The following is a 23,439-nucleotide window of genomic DNA, read 5'->3' as shown; positions in this document are numbered from 1 at the left end:
TTTCAAAAATCTGCGATCGGATTCATATGTCCCCTCCGCTGGCCTGAGATCCACCAGCAGGACCCACTGAGCTCTCTGGCGGTTCAGGAGCGCCATCTGGTGGCCGATCGGCGCAATCGCTTAAACAGGATGTGCCATAGAGGTTGTGCTAGACGTCCGTATTGCTTCCGGCCACTCTGTACATGTCCCGTGACTCTGGCTCGTCACGCTACATAGCGATCGATTGCCAATAACTCGATAAACAACATGATTTGGACGTATATACCATTATACAAGCTGGAGATGGACCGGGTAAATCGCCATCCCATAATGATAGAATTTCTACTCTACGATGATCGCCCAACGGCGCGCGGAGACTGGGGTGAGTTTGAGCGTGTAACGTTACCGTCTTCGATACTAACTGCTATTATCAACATTTGACCCACATTAGATGATTGGTATAACGCTGCCCACGGAATTATAAACGCCCCCTCGCCCATCCGGTCAACATCAGATGACGTGTAGTAACTTCTAGAAGTACGTCTAGTTGGAATTTTTTATATCGCGCTGATTGCCATCAAACTGTATTTCATCATCAATATAATGCATTTGGGGCTATATATCACGTTCTGGAGAAAGCTGCAGAAAGAGATGAAAACATACTTATACATTAGACCATACTTTACTATGAATATGTGAATGAAAAAGTGTAACGTTGCTACACAATGAACAATACATATAGGACTTTGAATGGGCCCTAATAATGGCAATGTAGCAATAGAATTTAAAAAGTTATAGCCCTGCAAAGAAGGGGACTTTCTCCATAGACAAATAGCGCTGGCAATCTATGGTATATCATGAATTTAACCTTAGGCAGCCAAAGTGTTAAAGTGTTTGATTTTTGAAAAAAAAAAAGTCAAGGCCTGGAATTCCTTGAAAACAGTCCATTTTTAACAAGGTGCTTAAAAAGTCATTGAAATTCAAATAAACCATTCACATTGATATGATAAAATAGTTCTGAATCAAGAAATATATTTTTTTTTATCTAAAGTGTAACTAATAGTCAGAAATTGGTTTTAAGCCATAAATATTGGATCAGATTTTCTTTTCTATAAAAAATAAAAAACTGCATTTAACTCTTTCAGCGCCAGATCTTAGTTCCTACTGCGCCACCACTCTAAGAGATAGGGCTGCATGGCGGTGTTTGCAGGGCTATATCTATATTATAGCTATGGATACAATACTATGGCTCATTTGACATCAACTATCCATCGTTCAATATGTGAAAAAGAAAAAAAAAGTCATGTATACGTTCGCGTGTTATACCGTGGTGAATATAAGTATAGTTTCAGAGTGATCCTGGCTAATTCCATAAAACGGCGCTATGGAGCAATACGTGCATTTTACTAAAATCGTTGGCGTTACTTGCCTGGACACGCTACTATTTCCAAATCAAATGTATATAATAGGTATTATGTTTCATCATGAAAGCATGAAAGGGGGGGGGGGGGGGAGGGCGTTTTTTGATGCTTTGATCGTCACCAACGGCATACGTTCTGGAGTACGTTACACATGGTCGCAACGATCAATGTGAAATCATGGTTGGATCAAAGCAGGATTGATGTCATATAGTCCTTACCTTCACTAGGAGGTACCCCAAAAAGAATATTCCAATGGTCTTATCGCAATTTCCAGTATTGGTGTCCATCGTGTCGCCAACATAATCCACCACAACACATGCATCGGGGGCATTGGGCTTTCAATGCCATCGAGTGAACCGCTAGACTCACCTGACCAAGAAAACTGCGCCCGGAGTGAATTAAACGCAACACCGGGTGTGAAGAAAGGGTTTCGAAGGGTGCGCGATACTGCCACCTATCAGGATGCGGCCGGTATTGCACTCTAGCGATCTCAGAGTGGTGCCCTGTGGTAGGGCTGTCCCCGACTAAGGATTTGGATGGTCGACTAGGATTGGCCAAAATTTGCCGTTAGTCGACTATTGGTCGACTTAAAAAAATAAAAATAAAAATAAAAATAAAAAATATTTTTGTTGTTGTTGTTATCATTCCATTTGGGCTGTGGGGGGTGCTTAACACTTTCTTTGCCAGGCTTATGTACATCATTATACCGTCCTCTGCCAGCTCTATTTGTCTATGGAGAAGTTCCCCTTCTTTGCAGGGCTATAACTTTTTAAATTGTATTGCTAAATTGACATTACTATGGCCCATTCAACGTCAATTATCTATCGTTCAGGATCTGGGAACGTTATACTTTTTCATTCACATATTCATACTAAAATATGGTCTAAAGTATAAATATGTTTTTATCGTTTTCTGCAGCATTCTGCAGAACGTGATTTATAGCCCTAAATGCATTATATTGATGATCAAATACAGTTTGATAGCGATCGGCGCGAGATAAAACATTTCAAATGGACGTGCTTCTAGAAGTTACTACTTATCATCTGATGTTGACCGGATGGGGGGGGGGTCGTTTATAATTCCGTGGCCAACGTTAGATGATTCATCTAGTGTGGGTGATATGATCATTAGAGCAGTTTGTATCGAACACGGTAAAAAAAAACGTTGAAACTTACCCCAGTCTCCTCGGGCCGTTGGGCGATGAGCGTGGAGCAAAAATATTCCTATTATGGGATGTTGAAATATGCGATCCATCTCCAGGTTGTATAATAGTATATACGTCCAAATCATGTTGTTTATCGAGTTATTGGCAACGGATCGCTATCCATTATGTCGCGCTCGAGTCCCGGGACCTATAGCGAGTGATCGGACCGAATTTGGAGGAGCACCAGTTTCTGTTTCCGGTTTCCGGTTTGGGCGATCCGCCGATCGGCCACCAGATGGCGCTCTTGAACCGTTGGAGAGTTGAGAGGGGATCAACAGTAGATCTCAAGTCTCCGGGGGAGAAATATGATTGCGATCACAGATTTTAGAAATATTGATCTCAATGACGTGTTACGGCGTCATTGGCAGAATTAGCATGGTGGGGAATGACGAGTTTAGGCGTCCTTGGCGATTAAAGTGTTAATGTCTGAATGAGTCGACTGAAGGCTTCTTGTCCTCTGCAAAAGCATGCAATTGGTCCACTGATGGATACATCTTGATATTTGTCTAGTCTAGTGTGTTCATTAGATGGGTGAAATCCTCTTTCAGTGCCTCTGTGCCTGTTTTCATAGGCAGTTAGCCTCTGGTATGCGTGCCATTAGCGTTAGCCACGCTTCTAGGCCTCTTTTCTTTTGGAAAGAATGATACTTAAAAAAAAATAATATATATTAATACTTTTTTTAATTTAAATTTTTTTATTATATTCGACTAAGAGGTTGGCCAGTCGACTACGGCTCCTTTCGGCCGATTAGTCGACTAATCGATTAATAGGGGTCAGCCCTACCCTGTGGTAACCCCGAGGTCCATGTGAGAGAAATTAATACAAATATAGAATAAAAGAAATAACGATACACTCGACTATACTCGGGTTTTCGGGGGTCCTGGCGGCGTCTACCTTAATGATAAGCAAGCAGTGCAAAAATGCGGAAGCATTCGTCACCGCACGCCACTACGGTAAAGCGCCTTTCTTTTCAGGCCCGCTTTGGGAGCTGTCGCGCGGAAATAGGCTGTCTATTGCCATTCTCTTTGACAAACTCTAACCTTAACCAGCTCCTTAACAGCGCCTAAACTTAACCGTTCTAACCTTAACCAACTCCGAAACAATGCCTAACCTTAACCTTAACCTTAACCATGCCTAACCTTAACCATAGAAATTATATTGCCATTCTCTTTGACAAACTCTAACCTTAACCAGCTCCTTAACAGCGCCTAAACTTAACCGTTCTAACCTTAACCAACTCCGAAACAATGCCTAACCTTAACCTTAACCTTAACCATGCCTAACCTTAACCGGCGAAAGAATACACGTTAAAAAAAAAATCACGTTAAAAAAAAAATATTCGATGGGATTCGAACTCGCCAGCAAACAAGCCATAGGATCCACAGCCATGTAGTCTTGCCAATTGAGCTATTTCTAGATACTGAATAAGGGGCGGTGACTTATATATATTGAGCTCCGCTCGTGTCGAACCAAGGCGGGATCTCATGCGCATGCGCGGGCACCTCGCGCGAGCACGCCGGCGCACGCACGCACCTGAGCGAGCACGCCGCCGCCGGTGCACGCACGGGCGCTGGGCGGCGGAAAATGAAAGGCGCATTACCGCACGCCACTACGGTAGAATGCTTCCGCATTCTTGCACTGCTTGCTTATCATTAAGGAAAAGGCGTCCTGGCGCTCAACCCATGGCGAGATAACCCGACTATCCTCGGGTCTGGCGCTGATTGAGTTGAATTGTATCTTTTTAAATGAAAAATAGTGCTTGGAAAAGTACTTGAAAGTCCATGAATTTTATTTTGCAATGCCTGTTGGATCCCTGTACTAGTCCTGATATAATTACTACTACTGCTACTACACTGGCCTGGGAGACACAGTACAATGCTCCAGGTACTACTAGTCCTAATATAATTATAATTAGAGGTGGGCATAGATTCATTTTTTAAATATTGAGTGCAGTTGAGTAATTGTGAAACTGTGGTGGATTAACGTAATTCACACACTGAAGTTAGAACTGTCTATACTAGGTTGCGGGGCCCGCACGGAGGATTTAGCGTGTGGTACCGTCCCTTCTCGACTCTACCTGAGTCCAGAGCCATAACATGCAGGCAATAGCTTTAGCTAACGCTATCATAGCATCATGATCTGTAATGTCAACTGGACAACGCCAGCCCCGCCTGCCAACGCCATATAGATTGCGAACGTTATAACGTTTGCAAACGAAGCCAACGTCATCCAGCCAACACCACAGATCTATCTATGATAACGTTAGCTAACGCTAATGCTAACGCCAACGAGAGGGATTGATTGATTGATTGATTGATTTTATTTAGACATAAACATAACAGATCACATGAGTATTTGCTTTGTCAGGGATAGAAACGAAAAGTCCAGGACTTATTTCCATCGTTGTCCCTGGTGTAGTTAATGTAGTCAGTGTAGCGGGAACGGTAGAGAAAGGCAGCACTTAATTTGCATTGGCAAGACCTATTCTCAGACCCAACTTTGAGAATAGATTAACGCCGGTCATTCTTTTATCGCGCGATAAGTGTCCGCCGTTAACTTAGCCCGGTAACAGCGTTAACGGCCCGGCCTTAATTATAATAATAATAATACATTGAATTTATAGGGAGAAGCGCCTTTCTCAGACTCACGGACACTTTACAAAAGAGATAAGCTATATAAAAGAGGAGGTAAAAATACAGGAAAAATAAAACAAATTAAAGAAAAATAATAATAAGGAGGCAAGGTGCTGTCCAATTGGACGAAACGGTAACAGAAAAGATTTACAAAAAACTAAAACAACGGGATCGGTAGCTTAAAAGATACAGGGGCAAGGGGTGGGCTACTTGGGAGCAGGGCCGTGTTGCGTGAATGCAAGTGTGAACAGGTGGGGTTTTAGGTGGGTTTTGAAGAGCTTGATGGTGTCAGCCTCGGATGGAGGGGGAGAGGGAGTTCCACAGCCTGGGGGCAGGTACAGAGAAATCTCGGTCTCCCAGTGTCGAACGCCTTTATAATTAAAAAGACACATTTGTTAAAATCAATAAATGTTTTCAAAGTCGATGAGTAATTACGTAAAATAATCGTGATCTCAGTGATTAGGATTTTTACCATAATGGAGCAGCCCTATAGTTGCAGTGTTAGGGAAGTTCCTTTCAACATGTTCTACATATTACTTATTACTCTGTTAAGTGCAATTATAACTGATCAGTACTACTACTAATACCAGCTATTACACTGGTGTGGGGTACTGTGTACAATGCTTCAGGTACTACTAGTTATAGTACTACTACTGTACTGGTAGTACTGTACTGTGTATAATACTTCATGTAATAGTTCTATTACCACAACTACTACATTGGTGTGGGGAATGCTTCAGATACTACTACTAGTAGTACTACTACTACTGCTAATGCTAGTATCTGTTCCTAGGTGTAACGTGACGGCTGAGGGCTGGCAGGCAGGCGACTGTCCAACAGAGAAACACCGGCAGCTCTCTCCTTCCTGTTCCTTTGTCCAGAGCCTCCCATCTACCACCAACTTGCTGTCATCCTCACATTCTGCCTTCTCTCCACTACGCAGTGTGCCTGCTGTGCTGCCGGTAAGACAGTAAAACTACTACTGCTACTAATATTAGTGCTGCTAATTCTACAAATAGTACTACTAATACTAGTACCTCTAATACTACTAGTACTACTGCTACTAATATTAGTGCTACTAATATTAGTGCTGCTAATTATACTAAATAATAATACTAGTACTACTGCTACTAATATTAGTGCTGCTAATTCTACTAATAATACTACTGCTACTAATATTAGTGCTGCTAATTCTACTAATAATACTAGTACTACTGCTACTAATATTAGTGCTACTAATTCTACGAATAGTACTAGTACTACTAATACTAGTACCTCTACTACTGCTACTGCTACTAATATTAGTGCTGCTAATTCTACGAATAGTACTAGTACTACTAATACTATTACCTCTAATACTACTAGTGCTACTAATATTAGTGCTGCTAATTATACGAATAGTACTAGTACTACTAATACTATTACCTCTAATACTACCAGTACTACTGCTACTAATATTAGTGCTGATAATTATATGAATAGTGCTAGTACTACTAATACTAGTACCTCTAATACTACTAGTACTACTGCTACTAATATTATTGCTGCTAATTATACGAATAGTACTACTACTAATACTAGTACCTCTAATACTACTAGTACTACTGCTACTAATATTAGTGCTGCTAATTATACGAATAGTACTAGTAGGGCTGCCGCGGTTACCGCATTATCGCGATATCGCCATCACGTCACGCCCACCGCAGAGTCAAGCTGATTACCGCATCACCGGCTGTTTTTTATTTTATTTTATTTTTTATAATAAATAAATTAGAGGTTTATAATCACGCCCACCGAGCTGGCCAAGGCCGGCGTCTACTACCTGGGACAGGGAGACAGAGTGGCCTGTTTTACCTGCGGTGGACAGGTGGGTACTTGTACTTCGATTAGTGGGTTAAACGGCCACTTTGCAAATTTTCCACCTTTATCCTATTGTTCTGTTGCAAGGAGGACGTGATAATCACACATGATTTACCAACGTGTTCTGGGTCTCAAGAGCTCGGCCACGTCGATCCCCCTGAGAAACACCACTTGCTGTATGATGACAATACATTTGAATCGAATCTAATCTATAACTTTCCTCGATTTGGTCCTACTACAGTTCAACACTGTCTGCAGTTCACTAGAGGTCTGCTATCTGCAGTTCACTAGAGGTCTGCTCTCTACAGTTCATTAGAGGTCTGCTCTCTTCAGACGCATTGGGAACTTTCAAAAGCTCTCCCTTTGCTATCTTGTCTTTTAGCTTTTAGACACGAGGCTCTCACTCTCTGATGACAGGCAGCACATGTTACGTGACGGCACTTGCAGCGCATTTGTGTTTAAAAAAAGAGAAAGCAGCGCAGAAAAAAATAATAAAGAGGGAGCGGCCCGGCCGAGCCCGAATTATTTATTTAAAAACACGGACTCATCAGGATCCTGGCAGAGCTGTTTTGGATGTATTGAAGCTTTTGGATGCTCTTGCCAGGAATCCCGATGAAGAGTCCATTACAGTAGTCCAGTCTTGAGGAGACAAAGGCATGGACATGCTTCTCTGCGTCTGACAGGGTTAAAGTGCGACGGACTTTGGATATGTTTTTTAGGTGATAGAATGAGGTCTTGCAGAGGTGTTTTATGTGGATGTTGAAGGTCAGGTGGGGGTCAAATCGAACCCCCAGATATGTGACTGAGGGGGATGACCTGGCCGTCAAAGGTGAGATGGGATATGGGTGAAGACTGAACCTGGTGTGGGGTGCCAATGAGAAGTGCTACTACTAATAGTATTACCCGTGCTCCTAACACTACTGCTACGACTACAATTACTACTAGTACTAAAAAACAAGGGACATATGTATATATATTTTTAAGACAAAACTATTACATCTTTTATAATTTAACCATAATTTGAAAACGTATGCTCATCCCTAATACCTATATAGATTGTCTCTGGTCATACTACTAAACATAGCACCAGTACTAAAACCCCACCTAACCTCCCAGATTAATCCACTCTGATTTCTCCATAGGTATCTGGCCCAGGCCCCGCCCCCAACCCCACATCCTCAGCCAATCAGGAGCCCAGCGAGCCCCTTGCCTACTTGACTGCCGGCTTCTCGGCTCCACCCCCTTCCAGCCCCCTGGGGCCACGCCCACCAACATGTCACAACCCGGCCATGCGGCGCGAGCAGGACCGGCTGGACTCGTTCCACGGCTGGACTCTGTCCATCATCACGCCCACCGAGCTGGCCAAGGCCGGCTTCTACTACCTGGGACAGGGAGACAGAGTGGCCTGTTTTACCTGCGGTGGACAGGTGGGTACTTGTACTTCGATTAGTGGGTTAAACGGCCACTTTGCAAATTTTCCACCTTTATCCTATTGTTCTGTTGCAAGGAGGACGTGATAATCACACATGATTTACCAACGTGTTCTGGGTCTCAAGAGCTCGGCCACGTCGATCCCCCTGAGAAACACCACTTGCTGTATGATGACAATACATTTTAATCGAATCTAATCTATAACTTTCCTCGATTTGGTCCTACTACAGTTCAACACTGTCTGCAGTTCACTAGAGGTCTGCTATCTGCAGTTCACTAGAGGTCTGCTCTCTACAGTTCATTAGAGGTCTGCTCTCTTCAGTTCACTGGAGGTCTGCTCTCTGCAGTTCACTAGAGGTCTGCAGTTCACTAGAGGTCTGCAGTTCACTAGAGGTCTGCTCTCTTCAGTTCACTAGAGGTATGCTCTCTTCAGTTCATTAGAGGTCTGCTCTCTGCAGTTCTTCCTTTCTTTCGAGGTCTTCCTTTCTTTCTTTCTTTTTTAAACACCTTGTGGCGCTGATGCGTTGTTATATTGGTGCTGCACCCCTGTACCATTGTTTAGGGAAAGCCCTGACATTGGTAGGTTTTCTGTCTGATTATCATATGTCCACCTCACAATAGAATGATGGAATTCTGTTCAGCATCAAAATCAGCAAAATGCCCGTTTAGGTTTATTTTTGTATACATACTACTAATTTAATATATAATTGGGTGGGAGTAACAAAATAATTTTTCAGTAGTTTAATTACTAATTTGAGTGCATTTTGCTGAGTACTATTTAGGTCAAAGGAACAGGGTGGTGTACTTGTACTTTGAGTACTACTTACATGTTGTTTAACTTTATAGTAAATTGGGCGGCTACGTGGCGTAGTGGGCAAGGCGCTCGCCACGAATGACGGAGACGCTGGGCTTGCCTGTTCGAGCCCAGCGCTCCACATTGCTTTCAGTTTAGCTGGTCGTTCATACTAATACACATTGGCCGTATTAGGGGGTGGGAAACTGATGGGTGGGGATCGGGCGTTGTGGACAGCGACTCCTACAGGTCGGTTGGTGCGCCTGCGCAGTAGAATCAGGAAGTGTCGGGGGCAGCGTGAGCCTCCCACGCGTTACTCCTCGCCACAGAGATCGAGCTGTGCAGGTGAAAAGATGCGACTGCTGTTACCTCAAGTACCGGAGGGGACTTGTGCTATGTATGACTTAGTCCACATTGCAGCCGGCTTGTGGGAGGCAAGAAACAGCGTTCGTGACAGGGGAGGGTTGAATTGGATGATACGAAATTGGGATGGGAGAAAATATAGAAAATGGGAGAAAAAGTGGATAAAAAAAAAACGTTATAGTAAATTGGTGGCCACTTTTTTCATTAGTTCAATTACTAGGGATGCTCCGATATTGATATCGGATATCGGCCTCGATATCACTAAAATAGCTGGATCGGGTATCGGTAAAAAGAAAATAAGATTTTTTTTTAATATATATATTTTTTATATGTGTGTATATATATATATATATATATATATATATATATAATAAATAACAATTCAGTACATTTATATCTTCTATGTGTTAATTTGTTACATTTAGTTTCACTAAGTTAGGAAAGTAATGTTTTAAGTCAAGCCTGATGTTGCCTTGCACAAAAAAAGGGTCTCTTCCGGAGAGTGAGGCATACAGTTTATTAATTGAACAATGGGTATTTACATTTAGTCATTTAGATGACTCTTTTATCCAAAGCAACTTACTCTTATCAGCTGAGTAACAATGTTCATCAAAGTGTTGAGTGCTACAGTGTAGGTTAGTATATTAGGACAAGTGCATGACAGTAAGGTTAGTTAGGGTTAGATTTTTTTAATTTCTCATTTTAATTTCAGATAATGGTATGGGTATTTGATCGGTACTCGGTATCGGCCGATACCCAAAGCCAGGTATCGGTATCGGGACTGAAAAAGTCAGATCGGTGCATCCCTATTAACACTTTAATCGCCGTTGACGCTGAAACACGTCTTTCCCCGCCATGCTCATTCTGCCGAAGACGCTGGACAGCGTCTTTGATATCAATATTTCAAAAATCTGTGATCGAAATCATATTTCTCCCCCGGAGACATGAGATGTACTGTTGAGCCCCTCTCAACTCTACAACGGTTCAAGAGCGCCATCTGGTGGCCGATCGGCGGATCGCCCAGGGCATAAACAGGAAGTGGAAGCTGGTGCTCATTTCAATTCGGTCCGATCACTCGCTAATAGTCCCAGGACTCGAGCTGATCACAACGGATAGTGATCCGTTACCAATAACTCGATAAACAACATGATTTGGACGTATATACTATTATACAACCTGGAAATGGATCGGATATTTCGACATCCCATAATAGAAAAAAATTCTGTTCCACGCTCATCTCCCAACGGCGAGAGGAAGCTACAGTGAGTTTCAGCGTTATTTTTTGAATGTCTTCGATACTAACTGCTCTAATGATCATATCACCCACACTAGATGAATGATATAACGTTGCCCACGGAATTATAAACGACCCCCCCCCCCCCCCCCCCCCCATCCGTTCATCATCAGATCATACGTAGTAACTTCTAGAAGTACGTCCATTTGACATTTTTTATCTCGCACAGATTCCTACCAAACTGTATTTGATCATCAATATAATGCATTTAGGGCTATAAATCAAGTTCTGGAGAAAGATGCAGAAAACGATAAAAACATACTTATACTTTAGACCGTATTTTAGTATGAATATGTGAATGAAAAAGTATAACGTTGCTACACCCTGAACAATAGATATAGGACGTTGAATGGGCCATAGTAATGTCAATTTAGCAATACAATTTAAAAAGTTATAGCCCTGCAAAGAAGGGGAACTTCTCCATGTTAAATAGGGCTGGCGAGGGATGGTAAATTATGAATTTAACCCCGGCGATCAAAGTGTTAATTACTTGTTTAAAGTAATTATCTTGAACATTTTCATGAACATAATTTTCTACTCTTTCTCCATTTTACATTACATTACATTTAGTCACTTAGCTGACACCTTTATCCAAAGTAATGCTGCAAATGATTTTACAACAATGGTGTCTGGTAGGACATTCCTGTCTGGTAGGACATGCCCCATAGATGCTGAGGGGGCTGTAGTTTTAAAGTCCACAATCAGTTCTTTGGTTTTGCTGACGTTCAGGGAGAGGCTGTTCTCCTGGCACCACAGAGCCAGGTTCTCCACCTCTCCCAGGTAGCCCATCTCATTGTTTGCAGAGATCAGGCCACAGCTGTGTCCTCGGCAAACTTTTCTTTATTTTTTATTTTATTTATTTTGTATCTACTTTTTCTCCCCATTTTCTATTTTTCTCCCTTCCCCAATTTTGTATTGTCCAATTCTACCCTCCCCTGTCTCGAACGTTGTTAGGCCATGCCTCCCACAAGCCGGCTGCAATGTGGACGAAGCCTTGCATCACGTGTCCCCTCCGGTACTGGAGGAGGCAGCCGTCGCATCTTTTCACCTGCACAGCGCGATCTCTCAGCGGCGAGGGTCTGTGTGGGAGGGACACGCCGCCCCCGACGCTTCCTGATTCTACTGCGCAGGCGCACCAACCGACCTGTAGGAGTCGCTGTCCACAACGTCCGATCCCCACCCACCAGCTTCCCACCCCCTAATACTGCCAATTGTATTAATATGAACGACCAGCCAAGCTGGTAGCAACGCAGAGAGAGGGCTCGAACCCAGCATCTCCTGCGTTGGTGGCGAGCACCTTGCCCACTGCGCCACCTAGCCGCCCTTGTCCTCAGCAAACATGACGATTGTGTTGCTGTTGTGCTTTGCTACACAGTCATGTGTGTAAAGCGAGTAGAGGAGGGGGCTCAGAATACAGCCCTGGGGGGCACCTAATAATAATAATAATAATAATAATAATAATAATAAATTGGATTTTAACACATTGGGCGCCATGGGTTATACCCATCAATAGGCCTGCCGCGATAAGCAATATATCGATTAATTGCCGCGATAATTAAAATGAATGCAATGATTTTGACGGGCGCGATTAATTGCTATTTGCGCGTTTGTTTTAATGAGGCGGAACCAGTGCCCCTTGCAGTCTCTCTCCGTGTGGGTTGGCCGCTGGCGTTACTACAGAGCACAGCACGGGAGCTCCGTGGGGCAGTAGCAACGCCACATATAGCTTAATACATTTCTCAATAGTGTTGCTCCTTTTAACCAAGTAGCGTTATTTGTAGTGTAACGTTAGAATAACACAGAATAACGTTAATACAATTACATGCATCATTGTTTACAATGAACGGGTGGGGCTAGTCAAAGCACTGGAGACGGGGACAAGTTAAACATGAATTAATTTATTATAACGGGTCGTTTTCGAGTCGTGCTGCAGTGCCTACGCACCACAGCTATTCTATTATATACTGCTTTGACGCTTCCTCCTCATCGTTGATTGCCTGTAGTAGCTGCATCTAACGTTAGTAGCTAACGTTAAAACTAAAAAACACAACCGGACGAGACAAGTTGTCGGCTAGGATAATCACAACAATACTTCCGGTCCGGTCGGTGGGCTTCAAAATAAAAGTCTTAAACCGGAAAAGACGGAGCGGTGGGCTTCAAAATAAAAGTTTTGGGAAATAAATTTCTCAAAAAAATTCTCTAACCGGTCGCAAATTTCGCAATAATATCGCTTATCGCGATATTTTCGGGGGCAATTAATCGCCCAGCAAAATGTGTTATCGTGGCAGGCCTACCCATCAATATACCCAGTCTGCCACCACTGTAAGCCTATGGAGATGTTTACCTTCTTTGCAGGGCTAAAACTTTTAAAATTGTATTGCTATATTGACATTACTATGGCCCATTCAACATCGATTATCTATCGTTCAGGATGTGGGACCGTTATATTTTTTCATTCATACATTGTTGTGTTAATACCGTCTAGAATATAAGTATGTTTTTAAGCTTTCCTGCTGTAATTCCAAAAACGAGAATTTTATTTTTTTTAATCCACTTTTTCTCCCATTTTCTATATTTTCTCCCATCCCAATTTTCGTATCATCCAATTCAACCCTCCCCTGTCACGGACGCTGTTTCTTGCCTCCCACAAGCTGGCTGCAATGTGGACTAAGTCCCCTCCGGTACCTGAGGTAACAGCAGTCGCATCTTTTCACCTGCGCAGCTCGATCTCTCAGTGGCAAGGAATAACGCGTGGGAGGCTCACGCTACCCCCGACACTTCCTGATTCTACTGCGCAGGCGCACCAACCGACCTGTAGGACTCGCTGTCCACAACGCCCGATCCCCACCCATCAGTTTCCCACCCCCTAATACGGCCAATGTGTATTAGTACTGACGAGCCCAGCGTTTCCAGCATTTCGTGGCGAGCGCCTTGCCCACTACGCCACGTAGCCGCCCCAAAAACGAGAGTTATAGGCCCTGACGCATATGATAGATTATCGATTGGCGTTTCTTTCTTATACACGCTATATTAAAAATTCAAATGTATATGATCGGTATACATTATGCTTCATCATGCGTGAAGGAAAGGGGGGTCATTTATAATTCCTTGATCGTCAGTAACGGCTTTATTTAGTATGGGTTGATATATTGATCAGATGGTTTGCAGTGAAATGAATAAACAATCGGGCTGAAAATAACGTTACTGTCCTCTTACCGTTCGCCGATGAGACTGGAGGAAAAAGATCCCAATTATTTGACGCCGATCTCCTAGATCCATTTCCGGTTTGTATGGCGCAATAAACGCAGAAATCATATCGATTATTAAGTTTAGAAAGCGATCCAAATGCACTATAGTGTTTGTCTGGAGCCACGTAACAAGATATGACTGCCGGAGCGATTTCCTCGACACACCGATCACCACTTCCGGTTTTGGCGAGAGTGTAACTCGCCCGACCATCCACCAGGCGGCGGTATTGAGGCGTTGCAATCTCATACAGTGTCCCGCTGCAGTCCGGAGGTTGGCTGGATGAATTATGAATGCCATGGCGAAAAAATTAAATATTGATCCCAAAAATGGCATAAGTCGTTCTTGGCGTTCAACGCATGGCGGGCAAAAACGGCGTAACTCGTTCTTGGCGTCCAATGTGTTAAGAGAGAAGCGCCTTTCTCAGACTCAATGACACTGTACAAGGAAAGGGTAAAAAAAATTTTTTTTGAAAAAATTTAAAATAAAAATTATGAATATATGTGTATAGTAACAACAGGAAAAAACAAATAAGATTAAAAAAAAAGGAAGCACCTGTGTTGAGAGTGATGGATGAGGACGTGCAGTTACCTGCTCTCATCACTTGGGGTCTTCCTGTCAGGAAGGCGTCTATTCTTTCCCCAATACATTTCCAGTTCCGCGTTCGCCTTCTGCGATCTGATTGGCCACTGACTCTATGCCAAAACAGCGCATTACGCTAATAACGTATTGTTTTCATCTCTATATTAACGTGATTCCATCAACACAACATATCTCTCTATATTAACTAGGGCTGTCTTAAATACTTCGAAGCTTCGAAGCTTCGTTCGATGGCACAAGCTTCGAACATTAAAAAAAAAATCGAAGTTTAAAAAATAAAAAAATAAAAAGATTAAAAAAAATTCAAACATTTTTTTTTCATTTTTTTTTTTACTTCGATTTGTGTGTGTGTGTGTGTATGTGTGTGTGTGTGTGTGTGAGAACTACCCATCCCAGTTAGGACAGCCGAATCCCGTCCAATCTTTCGCCGTCGACTAAAGACTCACTTCTTCAACCATTATCTGAAATGATTAAAAAAAAAGAAAAGAAAAAATCTAACCGTGACTAACCTTACTGTCATGCACTTTTCCTAATAAACTAACCTACACTGTAACACGCAACACTTTGATAAACATTGTTACTCAGCTGATAGAGTTGTACCCTTCTTGCTGTCTTGTCGTACAGAACTTGTAAGTCGCTTTGGATAAAAGCGTCAGCTAAATGACTAAATGTAAGTGTGTGTGTGTGTGTGTGTGTGTGTGTGTGTGTGTGTGTGTGTGTGTGTGTGTGTGTGTGTGTGTGTGTGTGTGTGTGTGTGTGTGTGTGTGTGTGTGTGTGTGTGTGTGTGTGTGTGTGTGTGTGTGTGTGTGTGTGTGTGTGTGTGTGTGTGTGTGTGTGTGTGTGTGTGTGTGTGTGTGTGTGTGTGTGTGTGTGTGTGTGTGTGTGTGTGTGTGTGTGTGTGTGTGTGTGTGTGTGTGTGTGTGTGTGTGTGTGTGTGTGTGTGTGTGTGTGTGTGTGTGTGTGTGTGTGTGTGCGTGCGTGCGTGCGCGCGCGCGCGCGATGGGGCCATTGGGTGGGTCCGGGGGACAAATACACTGGAGGAAAGTAACCCAGCTCAGCACTGCCCAAATTATATCATCACTATTGCCTGTTTGAAGGATATCATCCTCAAATACATATACACCTACATGCCTTGTAGAATTCCACACATAAGAAAGAAAGATACTGGGATGAATAAACAAAATAGGAAATAAAATTTAGATAAGGTGCTACTGAGATGTTTTGGTGAGTTCTTTGTTTTTTTGTGGAAGTTGCCCTTCTTAAAAATGCATGAACATTCACTGATAATTGGTCTGTAGTGGAGTCTACAAGGTCTACATTGCCGGACCATGTAGAATCCGGACCTTGTAGACTGACATAATTCTGTGCATAGTTTAGTCTACACAGGCCATATTTCAAATAATCAAAATCTTACTTCATTCATCTTAAACATTCTTGATTTGGGGGATTGGTAGTTCCCATGAAATCTGAAGTTGTTCAAACGACAACAGCGATCCACCTTGAATTAAATCACACAGCCGAGTGAAACCTTGTTGGCTCAGTCACGAAAGGGGCTACTTAATTAATTAATCCAACCCACTTTATTTATAGAGCACATTTAAAAACAACAAAGTTTATGAAAGTGCTGTACAAGTCCCACAACATAAGATATAAAAAAAAAATTAAAAATCTGAAGCTTCGAATTAAAATCGAAGCTCGGCCCCGAAGCTTCGATTGCCAAAAAAAGCTTTGAAGGTCAGCCCTAATATTAACCCTTTATCTGCCAGGGATTATTCTGATCATATACCCCTCTCTGCCACTGTTGAAAGTCTATGGAGATGTTCCCCTTCTTTGCAGGGCTATAACTTTTTAAATTGTATTGCTAAATTGACATTACTATGGCCCATTCAACGTCAAGTATCTATCGTTTAGGATGTAGCAACGTTCTACTTTTTCATTCACATATTCATACTAAAATATGGTCTAAAGTATAAATATGTTTTTATCGTTTTCTGCAGCATTCTGCAGAACGTGAGTTATAGCCATAAATGCATTATATTGATGATCAAATACAGTTTGATAGCGATCGGCGCCAGTGTGTCGAGATGGAGCCCCGGGAGCTATAGCGAGTGGCCGGACCGAATTTGGATGAGCACCACTTTCGGTTTCTGGTTTGCTGTTTGGGCGATCCGCCGATCGGACACCAGATGGCGCTCTTGAATCGTTGGAGAGTTGAGAGGAGATCAACAGGAGATCTCAAGTCTCCGCGGGTGAAATATGATTGCCATCACAGATTTTTGAAATATTGATCTCAATGACGTGTTACGGCGTCATTGGCAGATTACGCATGGCGGAGAATGACGTGTTAACTCGTCCTTGGCGATTAAAGGGTTAACGTGATTCCATCAACACAACATATCTCTCTATATTAACGTGATTCCATCAACACAACATAAATGTTCAAAACACGACAAGACAGTTTGCATCACTTCCCACGGTTCTCGGCACTTATTCTACCGGTAGTGCGGTAGTTGTTGCCACGGTATTGGGTCGTTGGGTGAATACTTCATTAGCGGGGAAGAAGAACACTGATAGCGGTGTGTGGACTGTCCCGCGAGCCCCAGCAGGCCACCGCCCCGCGAGCCTTGTTTCCCGTGCGCCTAAAATTCTACCTGGTCTCGTCCCGTGGGGCTCGCGGGGCAGTGGCCTGGGGCCGCGGGACGGTGGTCTGGGGCTCGCGGGACGGTCCACACACTATCAGTTATCAGTGTTCTTTCCCGCCAATGAAGTATTCACCCAAAGACCCAATACCGTGGCAACAACTACCGCACTACCGGTAGAATAAGTGCCGAGAACCGTGGGAAGTGATGCAAACTGTCTTGTCGTGTTTTGAACATTTATGTTGTGTTGATGGAATCACGTTAATATAGAGAGATGAAAACAATACATTATTAGCGCAACGCTACGTTATTAGCGCAACACGCTGTTTGGGCGTAGAGTCAGTGGCCAATCAGATCGCAGAAGGCGAACGCGGAACTGGAAATGTATTGGGGAAAGAATAGACGCGTCAGGAAGTCCAAGACCCACTGGCAGAGGTCGTAGTTCAACCCCAGGTCTCTGAGCGTGACGACGAGTTTGGAGGGGACTATGGTATTGAATGCTGAGCTGTAGTCAATAAATAGCATTCTCACATAGTTCCCCTGCCTCTTGTCCAGGTGTGATGCTGCTATGTGCATCACATGGTCTATGTCGTCCTCCGTGGACCTGTTGGGGCGATATGCAAATTGCAGAGGGTCCAGGGTGTTGGGGAAGGAGGAACAGATGTAGCCCTTCACTAGCTTCTCAAAGTGCTTCATGGCTATGAAAGTGAGAGCTACAGGGTGATAGTCATTGAGGCAAGTGGGCGGGTATTTTTTTGGGTACAGGGACAATAGTGGGGATGACAGACTGTTCTAAGGACAGGTTGAATATGTCAGTGAATACCGGGGGCCAGTTGGTCGGCACAGACTTTTAGGATGAGTCTGGGGATGCCGCCTGTTCCTGCTGGTTTCCTGGTATTCACTTTCTTAACTACTTAAGCATCAGGCAAAAATGGGGCTAGTTTTGCATAACACGCCTGACTATTGCATACCCAAAGTAATTTGCGATTTATTATACTTTATACTTATAGCATATGCATGAGTCTGGTCTCTTTTGAAAGGAAACATTCAGATGATTCTAATAATCACTCTGAATGCTAATAAAATAGAGTAACAGAGGTTTGAACACACTGAAGTAAAAGATTGGTTTACTCACATTTCTGTTTACTTGTTGCCAGATGCCTGTTTTTGAGTTCCAGCTGAGAGGTAGGAGCTGGAAAACATAACTGTTCCATAGCCTGAAGTCTTATCTAGTACAGATCCAAAGTGGATAACAATCCCACAGATAATGAAGGTGTGCACCGGCGTTAATTCGGCATGGCCGTCCGCTCCCATTCATTCAGAAGCGAGAGTCAAACAAATAACTTGTTGGTCTTCTTCTGCCCCCATGTCGTTGCAATCAGCCCTTGTGTGGGACACCCCTGGATCCAGAATTTCTTTGGCGGTCAATTTCTTTGGTGGTCAATAATTTCCGCCATCAGAGGGGACTGGTCCATTCAGGACCCGGCCAAACCGGACATGGTCACTTGTCCGAATGGCTTGTCAAATGACACTCGTCGGATGTTTCATCTTGTAACTCGAGACTGGAAGCACGTAATGGGTCGAGTAGGGTGACTATTGAAAGGCGGCAAATTCAACTTTACAACAATGTATTGGTTGATCGGCAAAAACGCAGCCCGGAGCCGGCAGACAAGGGCAAAGTGCCACAGCGTGTGCGTAACGGCCCGTCACCGGGCCGTCCAATGTTTAAGAGGTTAAAGTCCCTCCTCAGCTCATGCTCTGTTAACCTGAACACTGAGTCTCCATCGGCAGTGGCTCTACTTTCTATTGTAGTGGCCTGTAGGCTGTTTTGGAATTTACAGCCTCAAAGCGTGCATAGAAAGTATTGAGCTCATTTGCTGAGGAGACATCAGTGTACACTGTACAGCATGGGTTGAGGCGCGACATGACAAGAGTTGGGAGGAGTTGGGTGGCTTCTTTTGTTAGGAAGGGGCGGTTACTTCTTACGTTGCTCAGGAAGAATCTGCAGATTCTGGTTGTTGAGGTAATGTGAGTAAAGAGTTCAGCTGGTCGTCAAGGACCACACCTAGGCTCTTCGTGGGCGGGGATGGAGCCATGGCTATATTCTCTACTGTGAAGGAAAGGTCGGTCAGTGGGAAGGATTTGGCCGGCAGGTGAAGTAGCTCCGTTTTGCAGGTTCAGTTTGAGGTGATTGGTGATCCAGGCAGAATTATCTGACAGACCTCTCCATGATACTTGGTAGGAGCGGTTGTCGGGGTAGGATGAGCCTACAACTCCCATTTTTTCCGCGAGGGATGTGAGGAGGATCTGATACTAGTAGTAGTAGTACTATTAGTATTTAAACTAGTATCTTTACAGTTTTCTAACTGGGAGCCTGGGGACAGAACTATATCAGAAAACCAGAGGCAGTAGTACTAGTTCGTAGTAGTACTAGTTAGTAGTAGCACTATTAGTATTTAATCTTGTATCTTTACAGTTATCTAACTGGGAGCCTGAGGACAGAACTATATCAGAAAACCAGAGGCAGTAGTAGTAGTTAGTAGTAGTACTAGTTAGTAGTATCACTATTAGTATTTAATCTTGTATCTTTACAGTTATCTAACTGGGAGCCTGGGGACAGAGCTGTATCAGAAAACCAGAGGCAGTAGTAGTAGTTAGTAGTAGTACTATTAGTATTTAATCTTGTATCTTTACAGTTATCTAACTGGGAGCCTGGGGACAGAGCTGTATCGGAACACCAGCGGCACTATCCAAACTGCCGCTTTGTTCGTGGGGACAGAACCGACAACGTCTTGTTGGCCGCAGGAGGACCTGGGGCCTCATCCACAGGGTCCCCAGCAGGGGCCTCATCCGCTGGGTCCTCAGCAGGGGCCTCATCCACTGGGTCCTCAGCAGGGGCCTCATCCACTGGGGCCTCATCCACAGGGTCCCCAGCAGGGGCCTCATCCACTGGGTTCTCAGCAGGGGCTGGTAAGAAACCGAACGAGGAAACCCATACGGAAAAGGATTGTAAGAAACGTATAGTTCTGCCCTCAGAAAGTTTTATATTAAACATATAGTTCTGCCTTCAAAAAGTCTTATAAGAAACATATGGTTCTACCTCCAGAAAGTTTTATAAGAAACATAGGTGCAGCTCGATAAATTTGAATATCGTGGAAAAGTTATTTTATTTCAGTAATTCAATTTAAAAAGCGAAACTCTCATAGATTATAGATTCATTACACACAAAGTGAAATATTTCAAGCCTTTATTTGTTTTAATTTGGATGATTATGTCTTACAGCTCATGACTGTATTCTGTATCACCAAAAAAAATAGATGTATTTTTCTTTTGTACAGTATAGAAATGTCGGCCTTCTGAAAAGTATGTTCATGTATGTTCACTCAGTACTTGGTTGGGGCTCCTTTTGCACAAATTACTGCATCAATACAGCTAAATATATAGACTTTTCCACGATATTAATTTTTTTTTTGGGATCTTTTCCCCCCTCTTTTTCCTCCGTTTTTCTCCCATCCCAATGTTAGTCGTTATGCCAATTCCCAATCCCCAATCCCCTTCCTGATCGCTGCACACCTACCCCCTACGGTCGGTCTGGGAGAGTGGAGGCTATCACATGCTTCCTCCGACACATGTATAGCCAATCAACCGCTTCTTTTCACCTGGCAGCGCGGACTCTCACTGAGAGGGTGTAACGTGTGGAAGGATCACACTACCCCCCTTAGATCCTTAACCTCGCTGAGCAGGCGCCCCGACCGAACTGTAGGAGTCGCTGTTTACAACGACCAGGACCCACCCACCAGCTTTCCCACCCCTAACACTGCCAATTGTGTTAGTATGAACGACCAGCCAAGCTGGTAGCAATGCCGGGAGCTGGGCTCGAACCCAGCATCTCCTGCACTAGTGGCGAGCGCCTTGCCCACTGCGCCACTTAGCCGCCCCTTTTCCACGCTATTCTAATTTATTGAGCTGCACCTGTAGTTCTACCTTCAGAAATGTTTATAAGAAACATATATTTTCTCTGCCTTCAGAAAGTTATATAAGAAACATAGTTCTACCTTCAGAATGTTTTATAAGAAACATATATTTTCTGCCTTCAGAAAGTTTTATAAGAAACGTATAGTTCTACCTTCAGAAAGTTGTATAAGAAACATATAGTTCTACCATCAGAAAGTTGTATAAGAAACATAGATTCTTCCTTCAGATAGTTTTATAAGAAACATATAGTTCTACCTTCAGGAGGTTTTATAAGAAACATATAGTTCTGCCTTCAGAACGTTTTGTAAGAAACCTATAGATTCTTCCTTTGGATAGTTTGATAAGAAACATAGTTTCTGACATTTTGATAAGAAATTTTTCTATTCATCTATATTTTTGTATTTGTATTTTTTATTACATTGTAGCTACTAGTTGCCGAACCATATAAGGTAGATTCACTAAATGTCTTGTAAGAATCTTATATGTGGATTTACTGCCATATATTTTACCTACAGTTTTTGGTAGACCATATACAATTGTGAGATTTTATTTATACATATTTTCCATTTGTTGTAGTGATTCAGTTGACAACAATTGTACTTAATTTCAGCTGTGTACTTTAATAATTAAAGATAGTAGAAGTTGTGTACATAGTATATAATAGTTATTAGTATTTGTTCGGATCTTTCAAGAATGTTCTATTTGAATCCCTCCGAAAGGGCTGACAGGCACCACACAATGGATGACTCAATGGTTAGTCATTAGAGTTTGTTTATTTAAACAAACTAGTTGAGATGTTTTCTCCACAATACAACCTTTATAATTCCCACAGTTGACCACAGGCTTACCATAGGTCAAAAACCTGTGAAACAGAACAAAATGCAGTGCATACACATTAATCATAATATTAATATACAATATATATTAATATCAATACCAATCAATCAATCAATTAATTAATTAATATTAATATCAATATACATATTAATATATCGATACCACTATCAAATATACATACACTATTCATTTTATATATTATATTATATATATAATTATATTTATATTATTTATAAATATACATTACACTATACACTTTATCAAACCAGCATGTCATGTCCCCTTTAATTGTGGGTGAAAGGAGGGAGAACTAGAATGACTGCATTTCCCAGAATGCATGGCAATGTTTACTTCCTCCTCCATAACATGAGCCACTGAGCTCCTCAGACACAGCGCAACCCACACACACAACGGACAATATAGCAGTTCTCTTCTCATTCATCAAAGCACACACACACACCAAAGTTCCCCACATGAATCTCACTGTGACAAACCGGGAAAGCCACCAAGACACTAGCTCAGCTTTGCACCTTCGGCGAGGTGCGTTAGCCTAGCCACAAGCTAGCGGCAAACATTCAGACACAACGTTCATTCATTCAGCCAGCATCACTAACACCGTGCACTATGCAAATATTATCCGCAGGCTGCATTAGCAGCCAGCAGCCAACGTGATACATTACATTGTACACAGTGTTGTGCTAGTTACTGAAAAATAGTAACTCAGTTACTTTACTAGTTACTCATTTCAAAAGTAACTCCGTTACGTTACTAGTTACTTACACCCAAAAGTAATGCGTTACTGTGAAAAGTAACTATTTAGTTACTTGAAGAAGAAAAAAATTGCTCCCATGCAGCCAGATACAGATACTCAAAATCGGTTGATCAACTTCACAGTTTCCATTCACATCACTGAACTCTGCTAAGCAATGTGGTCTAGAATATACAAACACAAATCTGACACAAACACAAATGTCCCGACGTAATAAGAAATGCACCGTGCCTAATTGCTCGAGGAGGTTGAGCGCAGGCACGTTTAGGTTGCGCGCATGCACGTTTAGGTTGAGCGTATGCACGTTTAGGTTCTAGGTTGAAAATAAGTGCTTGAGGAACAGCATTGATATCTGTCGCCGGAGCGTTTCATTATAACAGTCTTGCAACGTTGTT

The 23,439-nt window shown here is 42.8% G+C and overlaps 1 protein-coding gene across 1 annotated transcript in view; it reads left to right on the top strand.

Annotated features, from left to right (window-relative positions):
• Nucleotides 1–23,439, top strand: part of birc2 (baculoviral IAP repeat containing 2) — a 99,783-nt gene that overhangs the window by 10,143 nt on the left and 66,201 nt on the right. The window contains exons 4-6 of the mRNA XM_084319598.1: nucleotides 6,031–6,199; nucleotides 8,240–8,524; nucleotides 20,160–20,433. Coding sequence (XP_084175724.1) covers nucleotides 6,031–6,199; nucleotides 8,240–8,524; nucleotides 20,160–20,433 — 728 coding nt within the window. The remainder of the gene's footprint in view (nucleotides 1–6,030; nucleotides 6,200–8,239; nucleotides 8,525–20,159; nucleotides 20,434–23,439) is intronic.

Source organism: Notolepis coatsorum (genome assembly GCF_963971535.1).
Source record: "Notolepis coatsorum genome assembly, chromosome: 8".
Classification (NCBI taxonomy): Eukaryota; Metazoa; Chordata; class Actinopteri; order Aulopiformes; family Paralepididae; genus Notolepis; species Notolepis coatsorum.
The sequence above is the reverse complement of the archived record's forward strand: the minus strand, read 5'-3'. Positions and strand labels throughout refer to the sequence as shown.